The 12266-nt window shown below is 44.7% G+C and overlaps 1 protein-coding gene across 1 annotated transcript; it reads left to right on the top strand.

Annotated features, from left to right (window-relative positions):
• Positions 1-5641: 5641 nt before the first annotated feature.
• On the top strand, positions 5642-11643 carry LOC125449409 (uncharacterized). The gene is made up of 2 exons (XM_048525182.2): positions 5642-5694; positions 8538-11643. Exon 2 carries the CDS (start codon positions 8829-8831, stop codon positions 9777-9779), a length of 951 nt encoding a protein of 316 aa, XP_048381139.1. The 5' UTR covers positions 5642-5694; positions 8538-8828; the 3' UTR covers positions 9780-11643.
• Positions 11644-12266: the final 623 nt, after the last annotated feature.

Here is a 12266-nt window from a genome sequence, read left to right on the forward strand (position 1 = left end):
TATCTAAATTATTTTAAAATTATTACACACTGCACTTAAAACCAGCAAAACTCTGTGAAAATGAAAACAATTGACCCTGGTCCACGTAAATAGCAGCTTCCATAATATTGTTGGGTACACAGATTTCAAGCTGCTGTGAAGCCAACATCAGATCAAAATGACTCCCACTCTGACCGCTAACTCCTCAGCTTCTAGCAGTGTTCCAATAAATCTCAATGTTCAGTCAAAGAACGAGACCTCATCTTTCAATCAGACTCTTTACAGAATTTCAGAGTCAAAATAGTGTTCAACAAAAGGTGAGAGGGAGAAGATGTTTAAAGGACATGAGGGCCAATGATTTTACACATCCAGTGGTTAGTGTGTGGAATGAACTGCCAGAGGAAGTGATAGATGCGGGTACAGTCACAACATTTAAAGAACATTTGGGTAAGTAAATGAATAGGAAGGGTTTAGAGGGATATGGGCCAAATGCAGGCAGGTGGGACTACTTCAATTTGGGAATATGGTCGGCATGAACTTATGCCTCTTAGCGTTGTGTTGAACAAGGGTGATCATCACAGTTACGCTGCAGGAAATTCATTTTTCAATCAGCAGGAACACCTTAAGCACAGAGGGAAAATAAAAAAACCCTTTCACGTTAAAATCGGCCTCCATCTTAATGATCATCAGATGCCATTTCGGCCACCTCCAGCAAGATACCATCACCAGACACATATTCACCTCCCCTCCCTTATCCGCCTTCTACAGGGACCGTTCCCTCCAGGACACCTTGGTCCACATTTCCTTCACCCAAACACTCCCCCACAGCCCTACGGCACCTTCCCCTGTAACCGGCGAAGGTGCAAAACCTGCCCATTTACTTCCTCCCTCCCCAAACATACCTTCCAGCTGAAGCAACACTTCACCTGCACTTCCCAGAATTTAGTCTACTGCATTCGCTCCTCACCATGTGGTCTCCGCTACATTGGGGAAACGAAGCATAGACTTGGCGACTGCTTTGCAAAAAAAGACTCTGAACTACCCGTTGCCTGCCACTTTAACACATCACCCTATTCCCTGACCAACATGTCTGTCTCTGGCTTGCTGCAGTGTTCTAACACAAGCTCGAAGAACAACACCTCATTTTCCACTTGGGGACTCTGCAGCCCTCTGGACTTAATACTGAGTTCAATAATTTTAGGGCCTATACTCTCGAAACCCCAGACCCCAACCCCACACACCAGGCCTTGTTACCACATAGCCTGCCATTACACACTACATGTTATTAGTCACTAATAGTCCCCATTAATACTTATTCATCCTCCCAGCCTGATCATTATCAAATCTTTGTCTTCCAACTGCTCATCTCTCTCTTTAGGCTCTGTCATTTGCTCCTTATCCTATTCCCTCCTTCCTCTTTTTCTGCATACAAACTGACATTTTCTCAGCCACTATCAATTCTGAGGAAGGATCGCTGGACCTGAAACGTTAACTCTGTCTTTTTCTTTATAGATGCTGCCAGGCCTGCTGACCCTTTCCAGTAACTTTTGTTTTCCGTCCAGCAATCACTTCCCTAGACTTCCCAGAGTTCTAGGGTACACCTTAAGATGTCCAGCATCTCCTCCTCCGTAATGTGGACATTTTTCCAGATACTGCTATTTATTTCACCATGCTCCCAATCTTCTTTATCCTTCTCCACAGTAAACACTGGTGCAAAATAGTAGTTCAGTATTTCCCCCAGATGTTGCAGCTAGGACTCTATTCTCTTCCCAGTTACCCTTCTGTCCTTAATGTGTTTGGAGAAACTCTTTGGATTCTCTTTAACCCTATTTACCAAAGCTTTCTTATGTCCCCTTTATGCCCTCCTGATTTATTTCTTATGTATACTCCTACTGCTTTTATACCCTTCTAGAGATTCACTCAATCTCCTGTGTATACCCAAAATATGCTTTCTTTTTCTTGACCAAAACCTCAATTTCTGTAGTCCTTCCAGCATTCCCTACTTCTGCCAGCCTTGCCCTTCACCCTAACCGGAATGTACTCTTTCTGGATTCTTGTTGTCTCATTTTTGAAGTCTTCCCGCATCCTCAACAGTCCTGAACTGGGGGGGCTGCAAACAGTTCAAAACGAAAAAGGAAAGATTAAAAATGAGACATTTTTTCTCACTGACCTTGCTGTGTCTTTTCCGATTTTCATCTGGCATATACGTTCGAGGATGAACTCAAAAGACCTTCATTGTTGCTGCCTAATATTCTGTTGTGCAGATGCATCTCAGACGTTTAATTATTAAAGTTTGTCTAACTTCCCACATCATGTTGGTCAAATTCTGATTTCAGTCAGAATCACACAATTTGCGACAGGGTAGATGGACGTCATGTGGCCCAATTTGGTGAGCCATAATGAGTAAATGAGTGTCTCTTTTAGTGTAATTCTTTAACTTGTAACTTTGCATATTGCTACTTTTAGCATAACCGTCTAATTCCCTAGAATTAGGGAATCTGCCTCTGCAATAATGCAGCTGAAGCATTGGATTGCATGAGCAAACATCCTGGAACACATGTTTTCACTTTGAACAAGGGTTTCCTTTTGCTGTGCTCATTGCAATGGTACTTCTACCCATTCCTACTGCAGAAAACCCAACCTCATTTAAAGAAGCTGTGTTTTCAGAAAGTTGATTGGGTGTTTTGGCAAAACTGAAGGCAAGAACTCAGGGCTTGTCTGAGATTTGAATCCACCACCTCTCACATATCCACAATATACAACAACTTAAGTGAACATCACTTCCCAAGATCAATGAGACATAGCCACAAGCTATGACACTTCCCAAGATCAATGAGACATAGCCAGTGCCTATCCCTGAACCAGCTGAGACTCACTCAGTGCAAAATATATTCCATGTTGTTCTCGGAATGCGATGCACCAAAGAGTATCAAGAATATCTTCTTTTCATTCCATCTCCCTGTTCTTGGGACAGTGCTGTTTGTCCCTTCCCCTGAGACTGGTCTGCCTTCATTGATGGATTTTTTTTTTCCTATTTGTACATCAAGAGTTTTGGAAGATTATTTTTTTCAAGAAGATATTCTCTGAGGTGATTTTTTTTCCCTTTGACATGCTCTCTCACATGTCTGTTCTTGATGTTTCATAATTGAATCCCACATCTTCTCCCTTTCACAATCACTAACTAAGATTGATTTAGATTGCTGTCCTTCTGAGTTGAAGGCTTACTTAATGTTGCTTTTTCTTACTTGGACTAGTGATTGTTTGAGCATCAGGTTCAGGAATGGGACACAGAGAAAGGTTGAGCCAAACAGATTTTATTGGAAAGGAGCAGTTTCTGTAGCTTTCTGCATTTAATATATTATTTCTGAGTTTTTGTGGAAATAAAGATTTTGGAATTGAACACTACTATTGTTCGTAAATCACCATAAAGTTCCTTTAATTCGGCTACTTATTATGAACTCTCACAGACAATTCAGTACTGAAATAATGATTTAAACTTTAATGGATGTGGCAACCAAAATAGGACCCCTCAAGTTTTGCCTCAATACGGAACTTGGCAGTTACTCGATTAATGTAGCAAGTTTGACACAATTCCATCAACAGTGTCTACTTCTTGAAGTCCAGGATTCAATCTACGTGCAGTCTTGTTCTTCAACATACTGCTAAAGACAGAGTTCTGGTATTCGATTCTTACACAGACTTTTGTCCTCTTGTGTGATATTATTAATTTTTAAAAAAACCATCCTTTCATCCAAATTACTGCAAGTCTGGAGATTGCCTTACTCTCTGAAATGGCTTCCCTGTTCCTTATTCCATTTGGCATTGACTGTCAGCTTTCCTGCAGTTAACTCCTCAAATTCTTCTGCAGGGCAATCATAAAGCAGCCAGTTTATCAAGCAGATGTCAAAGTAGTTTTGTTCATGTAGTTTCAACTCTCAGGCCTGGTTAATTGCTATCAATTCCTGCATAAATTTGTCCTTGTCTATAATGATTTATGCTGGACAGCTATTACCGTTTCTTTCCATGTGTAACAGTTTATATTTTGTTGATTCACTCAATCCTTAAACAGTTCTTAAAGTTTTGAAGGTTTAATATCACAGTACACAAGGGCACATCGTTAATATCTGTTCAGAAGAGAGGTGATCCCAGTTGTGACTCCTGGCAACAGGAGTGTGCACTCTCCTTGAGCCTAGAAAACAATTCCTCACAAACAATTTTACATCCCCACTGCCATGGTGTTTTTCATTCTATTGTCTTTTTATGGTTTTCGAGTTAGTGGCACTTCACCAGCTTCCTTTGGTAAGTACAGACAGTATGACCCACACTACTCCGATCATCATCACTCCTTGCCATTATGAGATCAGAGACAGGTTGCACGATTTTCATAAATAGTGAATGCATAAGATTTTAATGTAAATATAAATTGAATTTTGGTTCAAAGTGTAAAGTAGCAAGAATCCAGAATCTGGGAGGTGTTCCTGCAAAATGTTGGCAAGGGATGGTATGGAGAGGGTTGTGGCACTGTAGAATATGTTTATGGTGGTGGCATCCTGCATGAAATAATGAAATGCCTCCAACTGTGGCCTAACAACTTCTTATACAGCTCCATCATGAGGACCTCACTTTACACTTAATGTCAAATCTAACCAATGCATGTATCCCAGGTACTTTTTATCCAACTGTCATATTTAAGGATCTGAGGACATGCACAACAACATCCCTTTCATGTTCTGCACATCCCAGAGTCTTAACATTCAACATCTACCCTCTTGACTTGTCGATCCTCTCAAAATGCAACTCCTCATCAGGATCAAGTTCCATTTGCCATTGTTCTGCCCAGCTAAGTAGCCTATGTTTATTGTCCTGTTGTATGAGACTTTCTTCCTTTCTATTTACTACACCAACAATCTTCCTGTGACTGTAAACTTATTGAGCAAACCTCTTGCATTGACATTGAGAGAAATGGAGTGCTACAGGACAGTGGTTAAACTACAGTTAACACTAGTACATGAACTTAGGCACAACAGTTAACACTTGGACAGGAATTTAGTCACAGATATGATAGCAATAAGGAGAAGTGGTGAGGCGGCAGTGCACAGTATGGGGGATCAGCTTGAGTGAGCAGAAGATAACAATAAGGAGCGATTAAGAACCAGCTAAAACCGGATCCGGGAAACACTTGGGGCTATCTAGGTGAAAGGTGAGGAGTATGTGGCCACAGGCAGCTATGGCACATGCATAGTAGAGAATAGTAAAAGCCAGAGCTGAACTACAGATGGGGACGCCCACTTAGGGAGGCCCGAGGGAATACAAACATTGGCGCCTGAATACATAATGAATGGGATGTATAAAAGAAGACTGCAAACTCTGTATCAGGGTCTCTCCGGTTCTCCGGGGGCACCCGACTCTGCAGACTCGCAATAACAGAACTTGTTTCCACGACTTTGAGTCCAGTAGTTCTGTGATTGTGAGCACGGGTGTTTTGATAAATCTCACAAATTTGGGGGCTCGTCCGGGATCGCCACTCTGAGACGTCCGACGGCAGGTCTAGGAAGAGGGGAGGGTGCATCCCGCTGAGTTCAGTGGTCCCTGAAGTCCTGGCCCGACGTTGGGCCGTCTGAGCGAGTGATATCCGGACAGGAGACTCTGGAAACAAGTGGTGGTAGGACATCGGTAGCGTGCTGCGATCAAGCAATTCTTGTGCACAAGATCCGGGTAAGAAAGAAAGACTATTAAGTACTACTTGGGCGATCGGGGGAGCGTCTGCCGAAGAGCGGTCGGCAGGGTCTGGGTAACAAGACCCGGGGAAACAGGCACGGGAAGGACAAGGTGCGTCTGGGGCAGCTCACCCGATAGTCCGTGGGTTGAGGGCTGTGGGAAGTCGTCAAAGACTTCAGGGTACTGGTACCAGGGAAGAAGTAGATGGGAAACATGTGCACGAAACCCCGAGGGGGGAAGGAAGAGAAGGACTTTAAGGGAGAGCTCCCCGTGATCCCGCCTGATAGTCAGTTAGGGCGGCAGCTAAGGAATTGGGACACGGGGCGGACGAAGGGAAAAAGTAAGGAAGTCATGATAAAATACTGTTATTTTGAATGGCCAAAAGCCCTGATCCACGGACCCTCAGTATGGTGGCCATGCTTGGGGTCCAACAAGGATTGGGTTTGTCAGAACTTGAATGTCTTTGTGAGTCAAAGGAGTCCGGAGGAGCAGGACTATGCAAGGTGTTGGATACCGACAGCAAAGTTATTTAAAATGGATGAAAACAAAGTGGAGAACTCGAGCGCTCCCACGTGGAACCCCCTTGATCACCTGCCTCCACCCTATCAGGCAGCCCATCACGGTCTGGGGGCCGTGGGTGTGGAAGTGGCGGGGGACGTAGACCTGAACGTACCTAGCAATGAGGGGGAATACGACCTAAGGGAGGATGGGGATGATCAGTCAAAAGGGAACGTCTCGGAAGACCTTCCTGATGAGAGGCTTCAGAAAGAAGGCAGGGGACAGAAGAGAATAAGCCCAGAGCGGATTGCAGGAATTGTCGGCTTACCCTTGCCTAGCAACCGGAGGGAAATAAGGAAGTTCCTGGGACTTGTTGGATATTGTCGGCTCTGGATAAATGAATATGCCCGGCAGGTCAAGTTCCTCTATGACAAACTGGCTACGAAGAGACGGAGTTAGCCTGGAGTACTGAGGAACAGCAAAAATTCGGCCGCTTAAAGGACAGCTTGGTGAGTGCTCCAGTACTGGCTCTGCCCTCAGTTAACAAGCCTTTTTACTTACTTGTGAATGTTGATGATGGAATGGCCTTAGGGGTGTTGACTCAAACACGAGGTGGGTAGAAACAACCGGTGGCCTTCCTCTCGAAAGTACTAGATCCGGTGTCCCGAGGCTGGCCATATGTGTCCAGGCGATAGCAGCCACGGCTATCTTGGTTGAGGAAAGTCGGAAGCTCACCTTCGGTGGAAATCTAGTGGTATGTACTCCCCACACAGTCAGGACAATCCTGATCCAGAAATCCCATAGGTGGCTGACAGATTCGAGAATATTAAAATACGAAATGATCTTGATGGAAAAGGACGACTTGACCATAGTCACGGATAAAAACGCGAACCCCTCACAATTTTTATAACCGCCTGCGGCAGATGAAGAGTCGGGAGACCGGGAACATAACTGTTGCGACATCATTGACTTACAAACTAAGAGCCAAAACGATCTGGATGAGGAATCCCTCACAGGAGGGTGCAGATGGTTCATAGACGGATCATCGTACTGCATGGAAGGAAAGAGGTACAGCGGATACGCGATAATCGATGGGATTGCGGGAACCGCAGTAGAATTGGGGCGCCTACCCGGGAACTGGTCGGCACAGTCCTGTGAATTGTACACCCTGATGAGAGCATTGGAGTTGTTGGACAACCGGGAAGGCACAATCTACACTGATTCAAAGTATGCATTTGGAGTAGTGCATACATTTGGCAAAATCTGGAAAGAGCGGGGGGATGATAACGACAAGGGGGAGGGAGCTGGCCCATGAACAATTGATTAAAAAGACCTTGGACGCGCTTAAGAAACCTGAAAGAATAGCGGTAGTACATGTTCCAGGACATCAAAAGGGAAATTCACTGGAGGCCAGAGGGAACCGAATGGTCGACGAGAACACCCGAAAGGCTGCCCAATCCGCGACGGTGCGAATGATGTCCCTGATCCCGTTGGGGGAAGGGATAAAGAAGGTACCGCTATTCTCAGACTCCGATAAGGAGCGGATGAAAAAGAAGCTGGGAGCCAGACAAACAGCGGACGGGAAGTGGTGGCTTCCGGATGGTAGACAAATACTAAACAAGGAGGTAACCAGGCGAGTGCTGCACGAATTGCACTCCCAGTCCCATTGGGGAACCCAGGCGTTATGTGACACCCTTTTACGAACTTACGCATGTTCCGGCATATATACCTTGGCGAAACAAGCGGTGTCGGGATGTATAGTTGCCAGAAAGTGAATAAAAAGGTGATGAGGGCACCGCCAAAAGGGGGACAGCCATTGGCAGTACGACCATTTCAACAAATACAGATGAACTTCACTGAACTCCCTAGAGCCCAGAGGTGGGGGTATATACTGGTGATAGTAGACCACTATACCCGATGGGTGGAGGCCTTCCCTGTCGCTAGTGTGACCGCCCAGGTGGTGGCTAAGATCCTCTTAGAACAGATAATCCCTAGGTACGGAGTAGTAGAATCCATTGATTCAGATAGGGGAACACACTTTGAGGCAAAGGTGCATAAATTGATTCGTGGTACATTTGGGATTACCTGGAAGTTGCACACCCCCTGATACCCACAAAGTTCGGGAATGGTAGAGTGAATGAACGCCACCTTAAAGGCACACATAAGGAAGCTGGTAGAGGAAACAAAACTCCCCTGGACTAAGTGTTTACCGCTAGCTCTGCTCAGAATACGCACTGCTCCCCGGAACGATATAGGGGTGTCGCCGTATGAAATTCCCACCTTTGAAAGTAATGATGCATTTCTAAGGAACTATTTACTGGCAGTCTCTCGTTCACTTACAGAGCTTAAAACCAAAGGCTTGCTGGCACAGAGCCCTCCTCTGGATATCCCCATCTACCCGATAAAGGCAGGAGATTGGGTCCTTGTCAAGTCATGGAAAGAGGAGAAGTTACGGCCGCAGTGGTCTGGCCCATATCTAGTGTTGCTGACAACGGAAACAGCGATTCGAACAAAAGAGAAAGGGTGGACGCATGTGGCGCGAGTAAAGGGACCAGTGGACCCATCAACCGAGGGAGGTGGGAAGTCCGAGTGGGGGACAATCCGTTGACATTACAGATTAAGCGAAAAGGACGATGAAGGACAGTAACCAGTTCAAAATTGTATATCACAGTCTGTTTACTCTACTGTACCTTGCGGTTTGCGGAAGCGGGTTTAATTATTTTACTACACTCTGTGCGAACTATGCTAGACAGAAGGGACAGACCAATTGTTGGGTGTGTGCGACCATCCCACATCATGGGGAATCCGGAATCCCTCTTACCATTCTGCCTATGACTAGGGAGGAAGTAGGCCAGGTGCTGCAGTTCAACACCTCTGTAAGTGATACGTGGGAGTCGGGCGGGGGTACATGGAATTCTAGTTACGGGAATTGGTGGCCGTGTTGGGGTAGGTGGAAAGGGAGCAAGGGGAATTACAGTTTCAAGGGATGGTTTCCCCGACCGGCCCCATGGACCCGAGGGGCAATTGACGGTCTCAGAGTTACGCCACCTCGGGGACAGGTTAACTCAACGTGTTTCTGTAACTGGAATGTGAGCGCCCCGTTCCAATTGGGGAACTCATCCTGTAAAGTGTACCAAGTGGCCCACGAATACAGCTTGCCCATACCATTAAACGGGACATATTGGGTATGTGACACCAGAGCATATCCATACCTGCCCGGGGAACAACATGAACATCAGGGAGCCCAGGGATCCGGCATAGAGTGGACCTTGCCACCTGAACAGAAGGGGTGGAGCGGTTGTTGTTACCTAGCCTACCTAGTCCCTCATGTACACATCCCGAAACAAGTCCCATGGACTAGAAAGGAATGGGGAAAGAAGAGATGCAAACCCAGAAAGGTGACGGAGACTGACCGCTTGTTCTGGACCCTCCTTCTTCCTTATGGGACGGCTCGGGCAGGGTTAGCTGCTTCCTTGGAGGAATTGGCCAATGGCACGGCCACAGCTCTAAGCGAGCCGCAGACCCAGGTGTGGGCCCTCACTACTGAAATGATTGCCCTCAGATTAGTGGCCCTCCAAAACTGAACGGCCTTGGATTTTATACTTGCTGAGAAAGGGGGGACCTGCGCTCTGATAGGGAATGACACTATTTATGATGAAAACCCCGGACAGCGAGCATAACGACGATACCCAACGGAGAGAGATTAAATACATGTTGGCCAAATTAGAAAACAACTGAAGGAACGGGGAGGGAACGCTGAGGTGTAGTTTAACCAATAATGCGTGGCAAAAGAAAAAGGGTGGAATTGAGAGAAATGGAGAGCTACAGGACAGCGGTTAAACTACAGTTAACACTAGTACATGAACTTAGGCACAACAGTTAACACTTGTACAGGAATTTAGTCACAGATGTGATAGCAATAAGGAGAAGTGGTGAGGCGGCAGTGCACAGTATGGGGGATCAGCTTGAGTGAGCAGAAGATAACAATAAGGAGCGATTAAGAACCAGCTAAAACCGGATCCGGGAAACACTTGGGGCTAACTAAAGGTGAGGAGTACGTGGCCACAGGCAGCTATGGCACATGCGTAGTAGAGAATAGTAAAAGCCAGAGCTGAACTACAGATGGGGACGCCCACTTAGGGAGGCCCGAGGGAATACAAACATTGGCGCCTGAATACATAATGAATAGGATGTATAAAAGAAGACTGCAAACTCTGTATCAGGGTCTCTCCGGTTCTCCGGGGGCACCCGACTCTGCAGACTCGCAATAACAGAACTTGTTTCCACGACTTTGACTCCAGTGGTTCTGTGGTTGTGAGCACGGGTGTTTTGATAAATCTCACAACATCAAGATCATTTATGTCCACCACAAATGGCAAGGGACCCAGCCGCAAACTTGCATTTCCCTTGACCATTTGGAAATTGTGCCAATGTGTAATTGTTCAACAATTTATCAATTCTCTCCTGAACAAAAACATTCGTTTGAAAGCTTGTAATTGTAACTGTCATTGGGACCCTTGTATTTGGGACAGCTGTAGTAATGAAGTCTTTTTTCCCCTTCTAGAGGAATGCTGTCAAATGTAGAATGTCCCCTCCATTTCTCCTTGTCATTGTTCTGCCCACATTGCAGTCTGCCCTTGCAGGTCTAATATTCAGGATTTTCCAGTCTGTCTGTCATAGAGTGGATCAAAACCCATTTTGTGTGCCAGTTAAACACCTACACAGAACGCAAAAACAAAACAGCGTGCTTGCTGGAAATACATAGCAGATAAGGCAGAATTGGGCATATTTGTTTTCTTTTACCACTTTAGCAAAATCCACTGCATTATCCAGTTCTCTCACATATGTTTTCCCAATGCTTTGTTTTTGAATCGCTAACATTGTGACTTCATGTGTCCTCTTCTATTACAGTGAAAATACCTGAGCTTTTTAAATTTCTCTTGTCCTTTCATGACTTTCCTTTTTTACTGGTGGCAAACTATCTTTACTATCTTCAATAAGATCAACTTATTGTCTTACCACTTGTGGACTTCCGTTTTCCTCAATTTTTATCCCTCACAGATTGAAACTGATGTTGGAAGCTAAACTTTGATTTATGATCTAATTCATAATTGTCTGCTATTTCAGCTTCTAGTATTGCAGTCTTACTCCTTTGCTCTTCTATGTAAGGTCTCACTACTTCAGGAAGTCAATTTTTGAACTCCTCCAAAATAACTACCACTCAAACTACTTCCTCGAATGAAATGAAAAAGGCAGTGCTCAGGCATTGACTAAACTATGACATTCTAAAGCTTTGGTAAACATGAGTCAGATTGTTTGAAATAGTTGGAAAGGTGAGATAAATGTAAAATTAAAATACAGAATGGGGTCGTAAAGAGAGAAAAGCGAATGATAGTGTTCAGATAAATTTGAATGTCATTGTACATGATTCACGAAATGTTCCCATCAACAGACAAATGACAATGAGGAATGTAATTGTTGGGTCAGCATTTACTGAATTAAGTTGGAAAAGCTGAATATGAAAGTCTGGCTGCAATTGTCTTGATTTTAATGAGCACACAAAAGGAATTTGGCACAGTAATGATCTCCTAAGCTGGAGAAAGAAACCCTTGCCTTCAAAGACACATCAGGAATGTTCACTGGATTCATCCTAGGGATGAGAAAACTGTCCACCAGCAGCAATGTGCCTTAGATATTAGCGTAAGTTGACGAGGAGAATGCCTTAATTAACAAATTAATCTTAGGTAGTGTTCAATTAAGGGAAGTGATCTACAAGGAGGACATAAACATATAAAGATGATACATAATAAACAAAACAACATTTTTAGAAAGAAACAAAAACTGAAGTTTTCAAGTCAACAATGACCTTTGGTGATGGGATTTACCATCTTTACTCAGTCTTCACTGCAAGTGACTGTAACCCTAGGGCAAGGTAGTTGAATTTAAGCTACCTTTCAAAATAGCTGAGAATCATTCAGGTCATGTGGATTTAGGGATGCTGGCCTTACAAGCAATTACAACATTCCATGAAAGTATAAAAAGTGAGCAGAGAGATCTTGGATACCGCCCCC

The sequence above is a fragment of the Stegostoma tigrinum genome, chromosome 42 (assembly GCF_030684315.1).
Source record: "Stegostoma tigrinum isolate sSteTig4 chromosome 42, sSteTig4.hap1, whole genome shotgun sequence".
NCBI classification, from domain to species: Eukaryota; Metazoa; Chordata; class Chondrichthyes; order Orectolobiformes; family Stegostomatidae; genus Stegostoma; species Stegostoma tigrinum.